The sequence below is a fragment of the Motacilla alba genome, chromosome 28 (assembly GCF_015832195.1).
Source record: "Motacilla alba alba isolate MOTALB_02 chromosome 28, Motacilla_alba_V1.0_pri, whole genome shotgun sequence".
NCBI classification, from domain to species: domain Eukaryota; kingdom Metazoa; phylum Chordata; class Aves; order Passeriformes; family Motacillidae; genus Motacilla; species Motacilla alba.
In genome coordinates, this window is record NC_052043.1 from 4730474 (window position 1) to 4751977 (window position 21504).

The 21504-nt window shown below is 51.0% G+C and overlaps 1 protein-coding gene across 4 annotated transcripts; it reads right to left on the minus strand.

Moving 5' to 3' along the window:
• Positions 1-471: 471 nt before the first annotated feature.
• LOC119712388 (excitatory amino acid transporter 5-like) lies at positions 472-21463 on the minus strand. 4 transcript variants are annotated; one of them, XM_038163508.1, is made up of 12 exons: positions 20523-21462; positions 16902-16981; positions 13995-14207; positions 13282-13324; positions 12333-12555; positions 9559-9720; positions 9314-9413; positions 8871-9104; positions 7174-7368; positions 6409-6543; positions 5506-5605; positions 472-5399 (listed from the first exon to the last, which is right to left on the minus strand). In XM_038163508.1, the coding sequence occupies exons 1-12, from the start codon at positions 20697-20699 to the stop codon at positions 5262-5264; spliced, it is 1800 nt and encodes a 599-aa protein (XP_038019436.1). In that variant the 5' UTR covers positions 20700-21462; the 3' UTR covers positions 472-5261. The 4 variants fall into 4 exon arrangements, with proteins under 4 accessions (XP_038019436.1, XP_038019435.1, XP_038019438.1 ...); XM_038163507.1 differs by having other exon boundaries at positions 472-5605; positions 20523-21463; XM_038163510.1 differs by lacking the exon at positions 9559-9720 and having other exon boundaries at positions 20523-21460.
• Positions 21464-21504: the final 41 nt, after the last annotated feature.

Below are 21504 nucleotides of genomic sequence, written 5' to 3' on the forward strand. Positions count from 1 at the left end.
TGGTGGAGGCCCAAGGTAAAGAGTCTGTGGGGCACCTCGGCACCCTGTGCTGTGCATGGCTGGGGGCTGATGGGGTCTGCAGGGCACTGGGAGGGGTCTCAACACCAGTCCTGAGGGCCCAGCAAAGGTGAAGATGCAACTTATAGGGAACCTGCAAGAGACCCAGAGAGGGAGTGGAGACGAGGGCCTGGAGTGCCAGGACAAGGGACAATGGCTTACCACTGCCAGAGGGCAGGGTTAGATGGGATATTAGAAAGAAATTCTTGGCTGTGAGGTGGGCAGGCCCTGGCACAGGGTGCCCGGAGCAGCTGTGGCTGCCCCTGGATCCCTGGAAATGTCCAAGGCCGGGTTGGAGGGGACTTGGAGCAGCCTGGGACAGTGGAAGTGTCCCTGCCTGTGGCACAGGGTTGGATGAAATTCTCTACATGTGAACACTGAATGGCAATTTATGAGATAGATCTGAACTCTTAACTCTTATACAGTTTGCAAATGGTCCCATGAACATAGGCCCTGATGTGCCTTGCTGTGCTCTCGTAGCACCACATTCTGCCCTGACCTGGGCTGTGGTGTGTGGAACCCTGGGTGATGGACTGAGCTGCACCTGCCTGAAGGAGGGACTGAAATAATTCTTTCAGATCTTCTAGGAAGTTTTATTATCACATCACACAAAATTAGGAGTTCGTCAAGGAAACAAATGCATACAGTGAATTGGAAAAGGAGAGGCAGAAAACACATCCCCAGGGAGGCACTCACTCCTTAGAGGAGCTTTTAGTGGAGGTTATGTGCTGTGATTGTAAAAAAAAAACTTACTTGAGCCATATCTGTCATTCAGAGCTGCTTTGGAAATCTGGTTTTACAGAGAAACCTGGGGTTTTAATAGATTTAAATAATTACCTTCAAAAATTTTTGTGGAAGGCACTTTTCAAAATTACTCTAGAAAACTTGCAGACTAATTTTGAAGTGGGTAGTACTTTAAATTAAAAGAGAGTTTTGGGCTGGTTTTCACATCCGTTTGGATTGTATTTTGCCACATGCTACAGCATTGAGTTATTTTGTTATTTTTTTCAGTTTTAGTAAAACACAAACAGAGGCGCATTGTGATCCAAAGGAAGGATGTCAGCAGTGCTCTGCTGACAGGGCCCTTCCAGCTCCATTTATACATCTTAAAAAGGTGTGAAAATGTTATAAAAGCAAAAGTCTCTGATCAAAACTCATCATTTTATAAATTCAGATATGTAAAAATAATTTTTTCTCTGGAAGACAGCTGATGCACAGAAAAGAACCAGTCTGTAGGATTGAGGCAACTTATCCACGGGCTTGTAGGAACAAGCCAATGTCTTTTGAATAAAGTATACACTCGAGTCATTCTGTTGAATGAAAATTCACTTAAGCTTAATGTTTATGGCCAGTCACATCCTCAAATTCCCAAATACCATTGCAGAAATGTCATTCCCCAGTCAAGGCTCATGTGGCCAACTGTGGGTTTTCTGTCCCTCTGTCTGGGAAGTGCCCCAAAGCCAAGGGCTGCTTCAACTTTGCCTTTTGCTTAATAACCACAGACCCCATAAATATCATCCACATGGATTTTAGTCCACCAAAGGTTTTTTCCTTCAATTATTTTTTCAGTAAAATAACACTTGTATAACAGCCAAATTCCTTCACCCACTTGCTCTCCAACTTTATTACAATATTATACACAGCAGCCATAACCCAGGGATTGCCTATATTACCATAGCAGCTGGGATTTTTGTTTGTAAGGAAAATGGGGATTTCCATGGAAGAAATACAGTTTTGAGCTTGTGTACTTTCTGTACACCAGATTTCTGTGCTGTAAGGTGTGTGCCTTGCACTGCCTGTTCTCTAATTGCATGGAAATAACACAGAGTTAGATTTTTCAGTGCTGGAACAGAGAGAGGCTCCTCTTCTTACAGGTGCCTGGGAAAATAGTTTATAAGACTTAGAAGGTGTGGTGTGTCAGTCAGTAGAATTTAATTATGGAACCATGGAATATCCTGGCCTGGAAGGGACCCTCAGGGATCATCAGTGCAGCCCCTGTCCCTGCACAGGCACCCCAACAACCCCAGCCTGAGCCCCCCTGGCAGCGCTGTCCAAACGCTCCTGGAGCTCTGGCAGCCTTGGGGCCGGGAGCATTCCCTGGGGAGCCTGGGCAGTTCCCCAACTCCCTTGTTTTTACCTTTTTTTGAGGCTGTATAGATGGGTTTCAGTTTGCAAGCAAAACACCTCAGGTTTCCTGATGTGGGACATGTGGAACTTCACCTCCCTCCCATCCTGGTCTCCTGAATACAGTTGGCACAGAATAAAACTGTTCCAGGTGGTGCCCAGTGACTTTGTCCAGACTCTGCTACTTTCTCATCTTCTAGATATCCCTTGTTCCTTGCCCCTGATGAGTTCATGTTGCTCTCTGCAAAAGTCCTGCTGGCATTCTGGGGTTCCATGGGTGCCACCAGCTCTCAGGGCTGGCACAGGTAGGCTGCTGCTCCCCCCTGAGCAGCAGATAAACACTGGTGTCAGTGTTTCCCCAGCAGCAGATGGTTGAAAACATGGGTGGTGTTGGGATGGTGCCATCCCAAAGGTGTTGTCTGGGACAGTGGGCCCCTCACCAGCTGGGCCTTCCCATAAATCTGCTTAATTTACTTTTCTGCAATTTCTACCCTGTTGAAGTGTTCAGGTGCCTCTCCTGCACCTGTGTGCAGTGTTGAAGATGGATTGTCCCTGCTGCCTTGGGTGTTCCACGTCAATAACCATGTCTTACCTCTACACCAGACCACAAAGAGATTTTCAGAATCACCTGAATTATTTTTCCCCTTGTTTTATCCTGTTAGAGGGGCACAGTGATGGCAGCCCAATTATGAGGTTGCTGGACTCAAAGGTCTCCTTTGCTGTATTTGTCACAAGGACAAGGCTATGTGGACTCCAGCATGACACTTAACCTTACTAGCACCAAAATATTTCCTGCTGATTTCCAAAATCAAAGCATCTCTGCTAGTGTGAATCTCACCACATAGTAAGAGATGTTACCAACACTTTCAAGGCCAGGTTGAGCTGGGCTTGGAGCAGCCTGGTCTAGTGGATGGTGTCCCTGCCCATGGGAGATGAGCTTTAAGTTCCTTTCCAAGCCAGCCATTCTGGGATTGATAAAGCACAGGACTTGCAGCTCCTGGGGTGAGTTGTACAGGGTGGGATTGGCTTCACCAGCTCTAGATTTATTACTGAGATATAATATTCAGGTTTTTCAGTAATGATTTTTTCTTTGTTGCAGTGAGCTCAAGGCTGTGCTGCTTAAGTTGTTTTAGTATGACTTGCAGTTTCTGGGGCAGGGGATAAGGTGGTCTGGTCTGCAGCAGCCATAGCCCAGTGATGGGAGTGACTGTCCAGAGGCTCATCCTACAGCCCCAGCACTCACTCAAGGACCTTTGCTGTGGATGTTCTATCTTGCCTTTTTGTTGCAGGGTTAACTGTGTGCTTCAATATCCAGAGCTCACTAATGAGAGGAGAATGGATATGAAAGTGGGGCTCGTCTCTGCTGCTTGTGCTGGTGTCTGTGCTGGTTGGCCTGGACTCATCCAGTGAGGGATGTGGGTGCTCCCATGCACCAGTGACTGACCAGACAGGTCTCATCAATCTTGCCTGCTTTAATTGCTGTGTTGGAGCTGGTGCACTGGAGGTGTCCATCCAGCTGTGTCTGCAGGGTATGGGTATCTTGCAGACAGACAGGATGCACGGGTCCTTGTCCAGAGCTGGGGCTGCCTGGAGCCTCCCCAGTGTTCACCAGCATCTCCCGGGGGGATTGGGTGGCTGAGCTCACTCCTGCTCTAGAGGAACAACAACTGAGCCCTTCAGAGCCAGTGATGCTGAACCAGCGTGTGATGTATCAAGGTGATCATAAATGATGCGGGAAGGAGGGAGGGATGTCTGGGGGAAGCTGCAGAGGTTCATCTGAAATGTGATTATTTTGGGTTTGCGAATGATGCAGCTGCTCCTTGAAGAGCAGTTGGGCTGTAATGTTTAAGTATTCATTAACCTCACCAAGGAGAAAGGGTGAAAAAGGCCAAAGTTAGCAGCAGTGTCTCAAGCTTATGTTGCCCAGGATTCTAATTATGTGAAGACTTTTTTAAGTTAAAAGAAGACAATTTTTGTGCAAAAGCTGGTTTATGATATTTAATAATTTCTGCTTTTCATTTGGCAAAACTGGAATGAATATTTCTTCTAAATTAGAAAATTTTTTACAACCTCTGACTTCAGCTGGAAAGAATTCTGCACAGAAAATGTTTTCTTTATGTACAGTTGGAGAACAGTTCAGTGATGTGAGTGGGGGTCTGAGCTGTGTTACGATTCCCAATTCTATGTCAGGAAAGATCAAGAAGGAGAAAAGGGATGAGTTGACATTTTGAGAGACAAATGAATTCACTGACATGAATTGTTGGCATAAAAGGCTTTTGTGTAGAAGGCTGCCCTGGGAAGCCTGGATTTTAAGGCTGTAATTGGAATTTGGGCTTGGGGACAGATCCTTAGCTGGGAAAATCAACACAGTTACAATTGGGCCTGGTTAATTAGTTCTCTGTAATGAAACAGCTGTAGAAACAGGTGTACAGCTGGGCCTTCCTTCCTTCCAGCCAGTGGATCCCACTGTCCCTGAGAGTGCAACAGCTCAGCCGTCCTGTCTGTAACCTGACAGCTGGCAAATCCAGTTATGTCCAACTTGGATTTTGAACTCTAGACAAAAATTCATTTAATCTTAGTTTTTATATCAGAACCCAGTAGTAAAATAAAAAGCATTGATTAAAAAAATAATCTCTATAATAAGGAAAACAAAAGCTTCTGGAGCACAGCCTGGCCTCCAGGGAAGAGCTGCTGGCCAGAGGGTTCAGTGTTATGTCCCATCCCTACTGCATTCTCACCAAATCCAGTCTGCTGACACCTGCTCACCTCCCTAGCTTTCAAAAATTGGTGAGCTTGGAAAAATGGGAGTTATAAATCCTTCAAACCCAGCCATTTAAGACAGGACAGTGAGCTTCCAGCTGTGTCCTCAGGTGCAGGGAAGAGCTGGCTCCCTGCCGCAGTGGCAGAGCCATGCTCTTTGGGTGCCTGGTGGGAATCCCACGGTCTTCAAAGGGTAAGAGAGGATTTTCCCACTTTTTGTGCCAAGTAAGGCCTTTATCTTGCAGAGCATCCATATGTGACACTCACAATGCCAGTGTTTAGCACCAAGATGCCATTTCTGGGAGCAGGAATGCTGTTATCTACACCTGGCAGATGTTATAGTGAACTCCTGTCTGATCCAACATGGTTTCTTCAGTCATTTCAATCCCATTGTCTTTGGGATGCAGGTGTGAGGTCTCTGCAGAAGGAAACTTGTCTGTATTGCTCACCGGGTTTTGCTGCAAAAAGCAAAGAGCAGAGTTTTAATTTCTGGAGTGAGCAGGTGCCTTGTGCCTGTCCTGCCGTGTCCCACGACCCCCTGCCCTCCCACCATGCCGCACGTACCAGGGGGGGCTTTGGGGCAAAGTCCTTCTCGCAGACGTGAGCTATGATGCCAGCAGCCAGGGCATCACCGAGGACGTTGGTCATCGTTCGCAGTCGGTCCCTGCGGGGAGACAGCGCCAGGATGCAGGGAGTGGCCTCAGCCAGCGTGCCCGGGGTGTTGATGGCTTTGGAACACGTCAACCCCCATCCTGAATGTCCCTCCCACTGGTGTTGCCAAGTGCTGTGTTGGTTTTGGAGATGCAGAGAGAAGATGGGTCCCTATGTGAGCCCTGTGCTTGGGCAGCATCTGTCTGACCCTGCCTGTGTGAGCAGTGCAGGGACCTGCCAGTGCCACCTCCCAAACTGGGACAGGCACTGTTGTGCTAAGTGCAGGGAGAGCAGTCTCATCAAGTCATAAAACTCCTTGAGATGCCTCTCGAGGAGAAATCCTGTAGATCCAGCTACTGGTCCTCTCTTGTCGACCCAGGCACCTCTCACATTAGTTGAAGGTGCCAGAAGTGCTGGGTACCCTGTGATGCTGAAAGGTTGAACTGGGGGTGTGTTAACCTTCCTTTGTTGGGGGAAGGAGAAAAGGGGAAGGGAAAGAGAAAAGCAGCCTTGATACTTGGCACTGTTCCCTCTTTTACCTGGAGGGCTGGAAAGTACAAACCAGCCACCCACGTGTCGCTTCCCTAACTCAGCATCTGCTCTGTTCACCTTTCTCACCTAATGACTCACTTTGCTTTTATTTTAGTCTTTAGAGTGGCACATTTCACAGGCTGAGAGTTTATTTGTCTATGGCAAGTGTAATCCAGCATCAGTTTCTGTCTTGAGAGCAGTCTGGTTTCATTCATCAAGATGAAGATACATCACCATGAATTGACAGGGGGCATTGCCCACAGCAGTGGCCTGGAGAGCACTTACAGAGCCCAGTCGACGGCGATGATGAGGGTGATGTCCTCGGTGGGCAGCCCCACGGACGTGAGCACGATGACCATGGTGACAAGCCCGGACTGTGGGATCCCAGCGGCCCCAATGCTGGCTGCCGAGGCCGTGATGCTGCAAAGAGAAGGTGGCTGTGCAATTCAAACTAGCGTGTTTGCATGGCAGAGTAAGTTATTGCTGTGTGGAAGGACTGGATTGGATCTGACTTCCTCCACCTTCCTGCTAGCAGGCGCTATCACAAATTCCACTCTGCACAGCAGAGGCTGGCAGCGGGTGCTCTGGCTCTGTGCTCCCCCTGCCTTCAGAGTAGAGACTTCCTCATTAAAATTACTAAATATTTGCAAATGTACTTAATTATTATTTAGTTACATGCTTTATTTCCCTGCTTATATAATGAGAATACCCCGTTCCTGAGAGAGAGTATATGACACCTGCAGAAATCATTCTGTGCTCAGCCCTGCAGTGCTGACCTGCTCCAGTCACATGTCTGTGCAGCTAGGCTTTTCCCTACAGGCAAAGTCCTTGACTTGCAGCAGATTCAGGGGTGCAGAGCCAGCCCAGCTTTCCCTGGCACACAGCATAGGGACTGGGACATGCTGCTCCCTCCCCTGCTGCTCAGCTTCCCAGCAAAGGTCACTGTGCATTAACAAGATCTCTGCAAACAGGAAAAATGCAAGAGGTTGTCCTAATGTCCATAAATAGGAATAGAGAGAAATAATCTGGCTGCTGCAGAGAAACTTTTACCTGATAGTTATAATTTGTCCCAAATCCAGTTCATACTCATTGACCTGGGCGATGAAGATGGCAGCGACGGCCTCGTAGAGCGCAGTGCCATCCATGTTGATGGTGGCCCCAACGGGGAGCACGAAGCGCGCCACGCGTCTGTCAATGCCGTTGTTCTCCAGGAGACACTTGAGGGTGATGGGCAGGGTGGCTGAGCTGCAGGATGAGAAACGAGCAGTATTGCTGTTTGTATTGAGCTTTATAAGTTGGAGTCAGTGTGATGGGACAGAAATACCAGCCCTCCTGGGGGTGGATGCTGCAATGTCACACAAATTGCTGTAGCAATGAAAGTCTCTTCAGCTCTCACCACCTGAGGAATAGACATTATCAGCAAAGTGAGCTGCAGGCTGAGAGATAAAATGTCAGAATGTCATTTCAGTGGCTGAAGGCACCACTTTAACCACCTGTGTGCCATGGCTGCAGCTCTCTTGACCATCCCTGGTTCCCATGTTAATCCTGCAGCACCTCCTGGAGCGTGAGACAGTGTGTGCCAGCACTGGCTGGGTTGGGGGCCAGCCAGACCCCTGTCATCCTCACCTGTCTCCTCCATGAGGGATGCCTGCCTCAGCTTCTGCAACCCTGACCTCTCTCTCTTGTTTCTGTCTAGCATGAAGATGTCAACTGTCCCACAGGAACTGAGATGAGGAATGTAGGAAGAACAGGTTGAAGAAAGGAAACCACAGAAAAGAAGTCCATGGGATTGCAACAGACTCTGGGAGGTGGGGACTGCATTTGGGAAGGGCCCTGGATGCAGAGCACTGGCCCCAGCCCACAGACCATGGGGCTGGGACACGGAGCCGGGTGTACTCTCTGTGACAGTTCTCCCTCTCTTAGCTGGCTGCAGAGCAGAGGGAGGAGAAGCCTGATGGAGACAGAGATGGAGATCCAGGTTCAGGATGAGACCAGGCATTAAGAGTTGCAGAAGCAACAGTTGCAGCAGGGAGCATTGGGGAAGGGAGGCACAGTCCAGGTGATTTTATTGGGATTATGTGGAGAAGCAACAGAGCAGCCAGAAAAACCCTTTGCCTGGTCAAATGTGCTGCAGGAAAATGTTTGAATTTGTGTCTCCTGGAAAGGATGGTAATTTATAGTGTAAAGTTTTTTTTTCATTGTTACAAGGAATGTATTTCAATGAAAATAGAATAGGTAAATATAATCTAAACTGATTAAAATATTTTCAAAGTAGGCAAGATTTTTCTGTGGATGAACTTGGGACACACTGTAGTTGATTTTAGATCGTCAGTAAAGTGTTCAGAAGAGCTTTTGGTGTTTTCAATGAAACTCCAGGATCATAACCCCATGCAGTTTATAAAGCACCTACAACAGTCCTAGTTTGAATTAATGGAAAGAAAACTGCAGCAATTGAATGAAGTGTGCCCACACACACAAAAACATTGCTGGTTTGCCCTGGGAAAACCCTGGAAAAGGGTGAGTGGAAGAGCACCACGAGCTGCCCAGGTTGGCTGACCAGGGCAGGGCCAAGCATCTGCTTCCTCCTAAAAGCAGGAGCATTCCCATTTCAGACAGTGCTGGAGCATAATTTTCTTTTGAGTTATACCTGTCCCCCAGAGCTCACCTGGCCAGACACAGCCATGTCTCCCTGGCTAAACCAGATCCCTGCTCTGCAGTACCCACAGGTTCCAGCCATGTTTTCCTACCTGGAGGATGTAGCTAAGGCGATCAGCAAGGCTTGCAGTATCCCCTGAATGAAAGCAAAGGGGTTTTTCTTGGTGATGAGCACAAAAAGCAAAGGTAAGAGGATGATTCCGTGCAAGGCAAGCCCTGACACCACTGTAATGACATACAGTCCCAGCTTCTGTCCAATAACCGATGGATCTTCCATCTCCAAGATCTTTCCAGCTATGAGAAATACAATGCCAAAGGGGAAGTACCTGCAAAGAAGAAGCATAAAAAATTATGAGGATGCAGCAATCACTGTGGCACTGCAGATAGACATGGCAGTGTTTGGTTCTGTGCAGTGCAGTTGTACAAAAACAAATTCAGTGCTCACAACAGACACTTGTAGACGTGTGACCAGCATTGCCATTAGATAGAAGGAAAGAAAATCAATCAATCAATGAATCAATCAAAACCAGATTACCAAACGGCCATTGAGACAATTTTCATAACTGCTTCATTGAGACACTGGCACACGTTAACCAGCGGGGCTCCTCGCTCGCCCATTTTTCCCAGGAGAAGTCCTGCAAGCAAGCACAGCAGGTTACTTTACTTGGGAGCACCACGGGAGCAGCACCTGACAGGCCAAGTGTCTTGAGGGTCTGGTGGCCACAGAATGGGGGTCACCAGGCAAAAACTGATTTAGTACTGGTTGCCATGTGCTCTTACCAGTCAGAGCCATTCTCTGTTCCAAGCAAACACAAGCATCTGGCCTTTTCTCACAAAGCCCCACCAGACCCAAATCCAGGATTTGGACTGTTCCTTGCACAGAAAACAGATAAACTTCACTGCTGCTCAATGCTGGAGGAGTTATTTCCTGGAGGGGATAAACTGTGGATTAGCTGGATTAGGTGGATATCTGTATTGCTGTCGTAATACAAGAATAATGACCTCTGGAAATAAAAATGGAATTATTTCAAGGATAAGGTGTGGTAGGGCTCTCTGTAGCTGAGGATGTGAGGCTGTGCTGCATCCCTGCCCTGCTGTGGAGTGAGAGGGTCCCCAGCTGCCACAGGGACTGAGCAGTGCTCAGGGCTCGTGCCCGGTTCCCTCGTGGGCTGGGCTGTTCATTGTTGGTGGCTCACAGGCTGTGCCATGGTTGTGACAACACATGTGGCTATACAGTGTGATGTCAGGAAGGGTCTGAGTGAGTTGCTTAGATTACAGGCATTAAACCTTCTCTCCTAAGTCTGTTTTTTTCCTTTGATGTTGTTGCATTAACCTCATCCAGCCTAATTTTCTGTTGAAGGAATACTAGAGCAGAAATTCAGGCTATCGTTTGAAAGGGTTATGGAAGGGTTATGGTGCTGTTCTGTCTGCCAGTGCTAAGCCCCATTGCTTTCACTGGCTGGGAGGCTTTCCAGGAACCCACCAAGCAAAGGGAAAAGAAACCTTTGAGCATTTGCCCATCTTGTTTCCAGTTTGGTGCAAGTCCTTCTTTCTGTGTTGGCTAAAAGTAATTTTGAAGCACTGTGCAGTTGTCTGTTTTATCTTGGAAAAGAAGAACATAGACAGGATCTTGTCCTGCTTATCCCTGTTCAGTTTTCAGGGTTGAGGACTCCAAGAGGCCCTTGGTTGGTGGTTGGATCTCTTGCCTTGCTCAAAAGAGAGAGATGAGGTGGGGTCACATTTGCCAGAAATGAGACAAGGCTTGGCATGTTTAAATCTCAGCTCTGTGGACAATCATCCAGTATTTGGTAGCCACAAACAGCTGCTTTGGAAGAAAGTAATTTCTCTTCAGATCCTACAGAGCTGATTTGGGAGGCATGGTCCAGGTAAACAGACGGATAAAGATCTTGAAAGCTCTGCCCTCTCATGGGTTTCAAAAGCAGCAGAGGCCCTCAGTGACAGTGAAGGACTGTCAGAGCTGGGGGAGCTGCATGGGGTCACCCCTCATAGCAGAGTCACTCTGGGTACCTAGTGGGTGCTGCATGGATGCCTTGGTCTCAGCCCCACAGCCTGCCTAATTTTGGCGTTGGACACAAATAAACTTTGCTGAGAGCTCAACCAGCTTCCACCTGCCCCCTCCCCATGCTGCACGGAGGAGGTGATCCCTGTTTCCCAAGGCATGGGGCTGTGGTGCCCTGCCTGTCTGTCTCCTGTTTTCTGCCAGGCAAACTCAGTTCAGCCTCTCCTCATAAGGAAAGCCCCCTGTGGGTGCATGAATGCCCTTTATCAAGCTGCCTGTGCCTGGTGCAGGTGATGCTGTGCCAGTCTGTGGCTTTGTGGAGCTCTAATCCTGGGCAAAACATGGGAAGTGCAGGTGGTGGCTGGGGCTGGCTCAGGTGATCTCCCACTGCCTCCTAACTCTGGCTGATCCCACTCCCACGCTGCAGGGGTTGTGGAGTGTCATCTTAAAAGAGAAAAGCAGCTTCTCCTTGCAGTTTGGCAGGGCTGGAGGGGGCACGTGTCCTGTGGGCAGGAGCTCAGCTGCTTTCCTGCGTGTCCAAGGTGTGCAGAGGCTGTTGCTGGGACAGGAGATTGCCAAAGACACCATCTGGCTGTAGGGATCTGTCAGTGGCTCTGGCTCTGCCCAGTCTCACTGTGGCCACCTCCTCTGAGGTCTCTCATTTGGAACTGGCTGCTCCCCGAGGCTCTGACTGCAGTCCAGCACACTCTGGTGCTGTGCTGGCTGTGCTGCCTCCACACCTCAAATCCTCTAATTGGCTTTTTGGTTCCTTATACACAAAGTTCAAGCTCCTTGCCCTCACCTCTTAATCTACACATAATCCTGCCACCATGCTCATCTCACTGCCTCCTACCCTTTTTCCTTTCTGATCCCTCATTCCTCCCTTTCTCCCTCAGCCTTGCACCTGTGTTCTCTTACGCTTTGAGGCAGCTTCAAGTTCCTCCTTTCAATGACTTTCTCCCCTTTAAACCTCCTCTCTTGCACGTGTCTCTCCCCAGCCCCTGCTCCTTCTTCCTTCCCAAAATTGCTGCCAAACACCTTTTCCACACAGGACTGCAAGCTGTTCAATGCAGGATGCTGCCCTACCTCCTTCAGAAAGTCCCGTTGGGAATCCTCAGTGACAGGACCAAATCTGACCCAGCTGTGACGTCCTGCCTGCTCAGGGGCTGAACACTCAGCATAAAGGGTTTGGGGCTTTGTGGTGAGTTGTGTCCCAGACATCCTCTGCAAAATTACACCTCACTTCAGACTTCATTAAAAGGAATCCCCAGCTTATGGAGCGGTTTGAAAACCTTCAGGACCCACACGTGGGCTGTGAGGCAAGTACGGGGCAAAACCAACCTTCCCCATGCCTACAGCACCACCACAGGTGCTACTGCCAGGGGCCTTGGTACAAGCTCTGTGCGGGGCCCAGTTCCCAGGGACTGGGGCAATTGAAGCTAAAAGAACCTTGTCCCACATCTTTTGCTCTGTGAAGCGTGGTGACTGCAATACTGGCACCCTGGGCTGTCCTGGCCTGTGGAGGAGCAGGTACCTATGGTTGCTGAGAAGATGACAATGCCCAGGACGTTCATCTCATTGCTGGTCCCAGCCAGGGTCCTGTAGGTCATCTCAGGTGATGGTGTCAGCTCAAGGAACACAGGCCGATGGATTTCAGGGTTTTTGTCATCAGGTGCAAAGTAAATAAAATTGACAGGTTTTCCTGGGATCTTTGGAAAACCAGGAGACTTCACCACTGGGACAAGAACAGTTCGGTACTGGAACAGAAGCAAAGGAGGGAGGTTAGTGTTCTGCTGGCATGAGCTCTGTCCTGCTCTCAACATGGAGGCCAAGCCAGCCCGAGGCTGGGTGTTCCTGGAGGTTAAAGGTTGGATTTGCAGCCAGCGAAAGGCTGGGGAAACAAGGAGTGAGAGTCAGGCAAGGGGAGCTGTGGCTGTTGGCTGCAGACCGTCCTCAGCTCAGGCTGCAGAACAGACTCATGGTGTTGGTGACCCAGGTTCCTGCGGGATGCCAGCACACTGCTGGGGTCCCTCTGTCCCTCCATCCCTGCTCCTGAGAGCTTTACCGATGCTTTCCCAACGCCAGGAGTTTGCTTGTTTTCCCTGTCCCTCCAGCCTCCCTGGCCACTCCATCTTTCCTCTTTGACCACTCTACCTTCCTTCAGGCGTCCCTTCTTTGTGACCCTTCCCTGCCTGCTGCCCGCCCCACGGCCGCCCCTCCCCAGCGCTGCACAGGAGCGGGTCTGAGGGCTGTGTGCTGCTTCCTTAGAGAGCCTGCAGGCAGAGGGCAGGCTCGGGGGCCTGTGAGCTTGTGCCCCCCGGCACCCTCCTACCTACAGGTGCCCATCCTGGGTGAGTGTGGGGAGATGCAGAGGAAGGGAAGGGGAAGTTCAAGGAAGGGAAGGAGCTCCTGTCCAGGCTGTGGGTGGGCTAAGAAGCAGCCCCGTGGGGAGCTGAGCACGCAGAGGGGTCAGGGGAACTCACCTGCTGGAATGAAGCTTCAACCAGGTTAGAAGGAAACATGTTTCTGTAAGAGACCAATGACACAGGGTTAAAGTGTCAGGAGAGCACAGGGAGCATCCTGGGAAGCACTTCTGGTGGGCACAATGTCCAGACGAGGACATGAAAGCTAACAACAGCTTATGACAGCTGTGCAAGCTGAGAGCAAAGAAGGGCTGGAAGGTGAATGCAAAGCAGGGCTGAGAACCAGGTGCAAATGGGTTTGATGGAGAGCCTGAACCAGGGATGGACATCTGCCATCTGCAGCCCCCTGCTCAGAGCCTGGTCCAGTCGATCCAGTACTCCCAGAAATGGAGATTCTCCCCCAGCCCCTGGGTATTTGCTGCAACCCCTCCCCAGGTAACCCCATCCACTGCCTTAACCCAGCTCTGGGCTTGGCATGTCCCAGCTGGGGCTGCAGAGGAGGATCCAAACCTTGCTGGGAACATGACTCTCTCTGATCTCTGCTGCAGTGCATCTCTTTGCTGATGGCTTTGGGAGAGCAGTGCCAGTGACAGAGTGGCCAGAGGGGCATGGGTGGGGGGAAATGAACCCTGTGTTGCTGGGCTTGGAGGTACCAGCACCTGGCCAGTGGTTCTCCTGTTCCCCTTGAGCTCTCAGGGTCTTCTGGGAACTCAGAACCTTCTGGGAGGATTTCATTATCACAACCTTGGCTCTGCTGAATTCCTGTGACATACCTGATTAAATCCAGTAGCGCGTCAGCAGAGCTGAGCACCACTTTCCCCACAGAGTGGTTGTCCTTCTGGGCAGCTGCACCAGGATGGATGCTGACCACGAGGATGATCCCCACGGTCACTGCCATGAAGGTTGTCCAAAGGTAGTAGGTGATGGTGATCACCCCCATCTTCCCGCAGGCCTTGGAGTCCATGGTGGCCAGCCCAGACATGAGGCTGCAGCACAGAACAGAGTGGTGGTCACTGTCTGCTCCCCAAACTGCACAAGATGCACCTGATGGGCAAAATCTCCAAGGTGGGAGGGGTTTCCATGGGTTTTTTAAACCAAAGCCTAAGGGCATCACTGAGCTCTCACACATTCCTGTGCCAGCACCCACCCAGGATCTCACACTCAGGATGAGCTTGTGACAACCCAAGCTGAGCTGTGAAGGGTAGGAGACACCTCCAAGCCCCTTCTCAAGGTCTGGCTGTGTTTTCTGTTTTCTGTGAGGGTTAAGAAGTTTATGTTCTTAGTTCTTATTTTTATGTTGAATAACTGGTGTTGCTCCTTTTTTGTGAGATGCTGTTATCATATATCTCCATTGCCTTGTGGCACTGCTGTGCATCATTGAGAGGAGCGAAGGAAGGTACCAGCAAGATTCATAAAATCCTGCTGGGGATGGATCCCATGCCCCCAGGAGAGACCTGCAGGTTCAGATTTCATGCACACATAAGCTTTTCTAAGAAGTAACCCATAAGCTACTTCTCAGCAAAACTGGGCTAAAAATAGAGAAGGCATTACAGGCTGCCACAGCAGGGAGAGCAGTGCTTGTGATGGGGACAAGTTGGGTGCAGGACTGGGTTTGCTGAGGCCACTCACTTGGGAGGAACTGCTGACATTCTCAAGGGCAGAGAGGCCACACAGAGAGACCCTGACAAATGTGACGATTGGGAAATCCCCAGCCATGTGATGTTCAACAGGGCAAATGTCAGATCCAGCCCAGGGATGGGGCAGCCCTGGATGCAGGGACAGACTGGCAGTGAGAGGCTGGAGAGCAGAGCCGTGGGAAGGGCCCTGGGGGTCCTGGTCAGTGGCAGGTTGGATCTGAGTCACCGCTGTGTCCTGGCAGCCCAAAGGGCCACCCTGTCCTGGGGGACACCAGGCCCAGGGAGGGATTGTCCCACCCTGCTCTGCCCTGGGGCAGCCTCACCTCCAGTGCTGGGGGCACTTTGGGCACCCCAAGATCAGAAGGACCCAAAGCTGTTGGAGAGTGCCCAAAGGAGGGACACGGAGCTGGGGAAGGGGCTGAGGAGCAGCTGAGGGCACTCGGCTCGTTCAGCTGGAGCACAGGAGACTGAGGGGAGGCTCCTCGGGGCTGCAGCTCCTCCCCAGGGCAGGCACAGGGCCAGGGGCTGAGCTCTGCTCTGGGACAGGGACAGGAGGCCAGCGAGGGCTGCAGCTGTGCCAGGGCTTGCCATGGAGCTCAGGGAAAGGTTCTTCCCCCCGAGGCTGCTGGGCACTGCCCAGGCTCCCCAGGGAATGCTCCCGGCCCCAAGGCTGCCAGAGCTCCAGGAGCGTTTGGACAGCGCTGCCAGGGGGGCTCAGGGTGGGGTTGTTGGGGTGCCTGTGCAGGGACAGGGGCTGGGATCAATGATCCCTGGGGGTCCCTTCCAGCTCAGGATATTCCAGGATTCTATGAAATGTGAGTGTTTGGGGCTGCAGTGTGCCCCCCATGCTAACAGACCCACACTGAGCCCCTGCAGAACCCAGCTGAGGCAGGACATAACCGAAGGCTGCAAGGGTCAGTGCCAGCCCTGGGAATACACAGGGTGGCTGAGGTGCTGGTCAGCCCATGGATCCCATTCAGCAGCCCCACGTCCAGGAGGAGAAAGGCCTTGGAAACTCCAGAGAGTCCAGAAAAGCAACCCTGGCATAGGTGGTGCTTTCCAAATTGGGGCTTGGGGATCTTCAGAGCTGCATCCTCAGAGCACACCCAGTCCCCTCTGGGATGGTGCGTAGAGGGAAGACATCACTTCACCCTAATTTAGTAATTATAGAAAAATCCCTGGTTCAATCCAACATGAAAGAAAACTCCCAGGAGGCCTCTGCAGACCCTGCACCCACAGACAGCAGCGTGATCAGAGGAGACCATTCAGCAACTGAGCTGCAGGGAGGGCTGAGAGCAAGGGAAACCCTCAGGCACCTCAGGGAGGGATGTGAGGTACAGACCTCTCTACAAGGGCTGGTACTGAACAGGTCAAGTGTGGCCAGGACAGAGACCACTCTGTTCTCAGAAATTAACCAGAGGCAAATGGGACAAGCAAACTCTGACAAACAATAGAGAAAACACATCCTCGAGGGAACAAGGACTTGATCATTTGTGTGTGTCTGACGAGCACATGCCAAAATACTGTTTGCAATATGGTAATCCATACAAGGTTTTCAAGACCTTGATTAGACCCAGTAGGACTGCTGGCTCTGTTCCTTATTTCTAGGTCTGTACGGGCCAATAAAATGGGAATTTGCAAACACAGACACAGCACTGGGGAATACTTATGATTTTTTTACCTGAACTTTCTCAAATACCTCTAAGAGAATCTGCTTTGAGGTTAAACAGCCCATCACCACTGCCCACGGATGGTCCTGGCATCACCAGCTGCCCAAAAGAAGGGAAACACCCCAGCCAGTGCAGGTATCTGAGATGGGTGCAATTGCCTACCAAATCCAGGTGAGGATTAGTCCCAGACTGCTGCTGGGAAATCACGGGGTTTGACAGACACCAAGCCATATACTTGACTGCCAGCTGCTTAGAGCCAGGATTATTCTCACCCCATGCAGTTTTTGGATAATCTCCTCACTGGGGGGGTTGCAAGGTGATCTTTTCAACGCCATGGAAAGATGGTGCTTTAGAGCAGAAGAGGATGTCTTACCTGGAGGTGATCAAGGGCAGGATCAGCATCTTCAGCATCCTCATGAGGAGCTCTCCAGGAAAGGAAAAATACTGCTTCTCCTGCACAAAGAGCAGAGCATGTGTCAGGTAAATTATCATGGGCTCAAACTTGATCAATTTGCCTTTTTCCCAACCAGACCCAGCTCTGAGCTTGGTTCTGAACTGGCAGCCCCTTCTTGAGGCACTCCATGAGGCCATTTCTTTGCTGTCCCTTACTGGGAGTTGGCTCAGGGATGGGGAATACTGGCCACATGGCAAACCTGCCTATAAGCAAGGGAGGACCATGTGGGGGTTGGTCCCCTCCCAAAACCATTCTTGACTCTGTAGCCTTCTAGGGAATGGTCCACATGGCCCTCCCAAAAGTCATTGCACTCATTACCTGGGAGCAGAGGCTTGGCTGCATCTGATTTGGGGCAAAAGTGCCCCAAAGCTGCTGGCAGCAACAAAAGGTAGGATTTATCTCATGGCTGCAGGTGGAAAAGATGAGCTCAGGGAGAGCCAAGGGTCTGACCCATCCATGGGACAACTTTGGTGCCATGGCATCTCTCCACCCCCTACACCCTCACATGGACATGGGGAAGGGCTGCAGAGGCATCCCCCAAAGTCTAGATCTCACAGCCATGACCAAGGGGAGAGTGAGGAGTCTGTGGGACCAGCAGCCTGACCAGTATCCCTCCTTCCCTCTATCCGTATCTCTACCCACCATCCATCCCTACATTCATCCATTCCCTACCCATCCCTCCATCCATCATCCCTCCATCCATCATCCTTCCATCCCTGATCCCCCTATTCCGCTGTGCCACTGTCGAGGTGTCAGGGAGGGATCTGAGTTGGCCCCAAGACAAGAAGGTACTTTTGGTTCCTACAAAGTAACCACCACCTCATGCTGGGGCTTTGAGGGGTGCCAAGGCAGCTGTTCAGTTGCTCCCCTGTGCTGTCCCTGCACTGTCCCAGTGTGTGACCTGGACAGGGCTGATGTCCCGAGGGAGCTCAGGCAGAGCAGAGGTGTGATGGGCCCAGCTGAGTGCAAGGGGTAATGCCAGATCTGAACAGCATCTCTTTGCCAGGGGGTCTCTCAGCTTTGTGACACTTTCCCACTGCAGAGAGGAAAGCAGGGACTGGCACCTCTCCAACGCTCCTCCAGGGATTGCGACAAAAGTCTTTACTGGGGATGGTCTCTAGTGGCTGCCAGGCCCACAGCAGAGCTGTGGCAACAGGGCAGGAGGGGCTGGAGCAGAGGATGGATAAACTCGTTGCATGGCAAGAGGAGGGGCTGGAGCCCCAAGACTCTGCCAGCCTCATGCCCAGCATGGGTGGCTGCTGGGTGATGCGGTGGTTTTCAGGGCAGTCAGGACTTGGTGAAGGGGAGATCTTGACTGCATTTCAGAAGGCTGGTTTATTATATTATGATATATATTACATTAAAAAAGACCACAATATAACTATATATAAAGAACAGAGAGAAAGATTCATCAGAAGGCAAGACAGGAATAGAAAGGAATGAATAACAAAGTTCTGTGACTCCTAGAGAGTCCGAGAGCTGCTGCCTCCTCGATTGGCCACCAAGCAGAAACATCCCACACTGAGCAATGGAGGAAGCACCTGCTGCATCCCACAGCAGCAGATAACAAATTGTTTACACTTGAAGCTGACGCCCTTCAGCTTCTCAAGAGAAGAAAATCCTAGCAAAGGAATTTTCATAAAATATCATAACTACAGCTGGGCTCTCACGGGTGTGTGCACTGGGAAGCAGGGAGATTACACCCAGCTTCAATTAAGTAACGAGATCATCCCTGCTGCGCTGATGCTGAAGGGCCTAATTGAAATGACAAGACTTTGCTAAATCCTAGTGGCAACACAGGGATGTTCCAGCATCAGCCAAGCTCTCCCGGAGCGGCATTCCTCCTCCTGAGCTCAGCAGCCTGGCTGAGGATCAGGGCTGAGCCGTGGCCCAGCTGCCCCAAGTCAGAGATCTCAGCTTGGTGCTGTTTTGCGACGCTCCTGGAAGGGACTAAGCCAATTGTGCCTTTCTCATGCGTTTTCTCCAATGCATTTGTCTCCAAGGCTCCTCAAAGAAAGACAACTCCTCAAAGCCCTCCAGGCTCCCCACCAGCCCTCTATTTATTTGCTGGGTCCTCTCCAGAGTATGGAAATGTGCTGTGATTGCACACAGCTGAGGAGAGTAGTGGGAGGACCCCATCCCTTTGATCCCATCCCTCAAACCCCATTCCCTGGACTCCATCCCTCAGACCTGTAAGACTCTGCCCAAAATTGCTTTCTCATCTGCCTCACAATCGTCGTGAAAAAAAACTGAGACCATCAAAAGAGGATCTTACATCCTGGTTTGGTGGGGCTTGCCAAGGCCCCGGGACTGGAACTTGAGTTATTGTTCCCAGGTGCGTTTGTCCACCTCATGCTACACTGCTCCCAGTGAAAGGAGAAGGGGCACCTTGACCTTCCTTCGCCTGCATCGCGCTGTGACAATGGCCTGGAGTTTTCCACCCCCAAGCCTGGCTGGACTCTTTTCTGGAATGACCTTTTGGTGGTCTCCACAGAAGACCCTTCATCTACTGTACAACCACCGTGGCAGATGGACTGAGATGGGAGAAGCCACTCCCTCCAAGACTGAGACATGAGACCCCTCTATGGAAAAGACTCCTTTTCTCCCCAAGGACTGAAACCTCTCAGCTGGGAGGGGAGGGGGGCAGTGTGTGTGGGGGAGAACAGCTGATCAAACGGAGATGTTTGCCTGCAGGTAGTGACTACTGAACCAAGAAAACAATGGCTCTCCCCCACTGCTGACCAGATGAGATCATAAGACTATTGTATCTTTTCCCCCCTCCTTCCCAACTTCCAATAGAAAATTCTAATAAAAACCCTCAACTCAGCTAACCCTCGAGATCTCCCCAACGTGAAGGCGACTCCTCGACTGGATTTCGACTGGACTGGACCTTGAAAAATTACATCGCCTCTACGTTGGTAGATATACCTACTCTGTCTTTCTTTTCCTTTTCTTTCTTTTAGGGTTTCTCTTTCTTTCTTTCTTTCTCTCTCTTTCTCTCTCTCTTTTCCCCAATCCCCTCCAATGCATTTTGCTGTGATTATTCACTAAAGTACACTGATTTTGATTGTTACTGCAAACCCCCTTGCCGTGTTGGTGTTTTGTACTCTGAGATCAGATAACGAACCATCACAATCCTGTCCGTGAGGGCGGATTGTGACAAGACCCCAGTGCTGCTTGTGGTGTTGGGGGGAGCCTGTTTACTGAGCATCTAGCCCCTGAGTAAATATTCCCTCCTTTCCCATCCTCATCCCACCTCGAGCTCCTGCAGCCCCATGGGGTCCAACCCAGAGCTCCCCACTCTCACTGGAGGGAGGCAGGATTTGTCCTATAGCTTGGGCATTCGTTGGCACCTTCTTGGAAAAAAAAAAAAAAAAAAGAGAAAAAAGCCATGGGCAGAAACCTGTCTTGAGGTGGTTTTCTTGGGCAGTTGCCCTTGCTTTTGGGGCTGTGCCCATCTGGGACCCTTACTGACACCAGGGCTTGCCCCCTGCCCCCCTCCATCCCCCGTACTCCCATCACCATGCCAGCCAGGCTTACCAGGTCTGTCAGCTCCAGCGCCCGCAGCAGGAAGCCCAGGAGGCATCCGGTGACAACCGATAGCATTGAGAGAGTCAAGAGGCCATTTTTGTACCAGAAAGCCCGTACCCACTTCCAGAGGCGCAGGAGGGCTGTGGACAGCGAGTGCAGCACAGCTCTTCTGACCCACTCCCACATGGTCGTCCTCAGCCGCCCAGATGATGCCCCTGGGAGCAGCTCCCAGCCCCGCTCATGGCCACGGGCCCCGCGACGCCAGCGGACCCCTGCTCTGTGCCAGGAGCCGAGTGTGCTGGTGGTTAATCCCCAGAACCAAAAGCTTCAGGGATATTTGGGCGCCTTTCCCATAATGGAAAGTGACGTCTTCAACTGGTTAATCTGGGCTTGGCATCCCGCCGTGAGGTGCTGAACCCTCCCAGTTTAACCCTCCAGCCCCTGGGATGGGGCCAGTGTGCAGACTGAGAGCAGGGACTCAGCCCCAGAACTTCTCACTGTTCCTGATCCTAAAGGATCCACCAAAAGGTGGACACTGCCACCAGATCTGGATCCTGCACTAGATTTGTGTTCCCCACTGGCTGCGAGTGCATCCCAATCCTGCCCCCACCTGTGAGGGCTTCACGAGGGCAGGGTCTGCAAAGAGAAACTTTCTCAGTGAATGAGAGAACTTCCCATGGCATCTGCAGACACAGCCCAAGGCACCAACAGGTGATGCTGAACATTCCCACACAAATATCTGCCCCAACGGATCCAACCTCCTGCCAGCTCTCCAGGGAAGCTGCCCCAAGGCCATGAGAGGCTGCGGGAGCACCTGCTCCATAATTCATGATATTTTAGAGTATTTCTCTGTTCAGCTTGCCTCTGGTTCAGGCCACAAGTGCCACTGGGGCCAGAGTGTGGTGCAGAACAAAAGGGCAGGTGAGTCCCAGGCTGAAGATGTTCTAGGAATGGGAAAATATTAAAAGCTTTATGGGCCTGATTTTACCCC

What these genes read in the sequence shown, in the direction of transcription:
- LOC119712388 (XM_038163507.1), bottom strand. Translation starts at nt 20,699, where the DNA reads ATGTGGGAGTGGGTCAGAAGAGCTGTGCTGCACTCGCTGTCCACAGCC. An exon ending in CGCTGGAGCTGACAGACCTG is followed by an intron (nt 16,982 to 20,522) that starts GTAAGCCTGGCT and finishes CTCTTTGTGCAG; the next exon opens with GAGAAGCAGTATTTTTCCTT. An exon ending in TTGAAGCTTCATTCCAGCAG is followed by an intron (nt 12,556 to 13,281) that starts GTGAGTTCCCCT and finishes CTTCTGTTCCAG; the next exon opens with TACCGAACTGTTCTTGTCCC.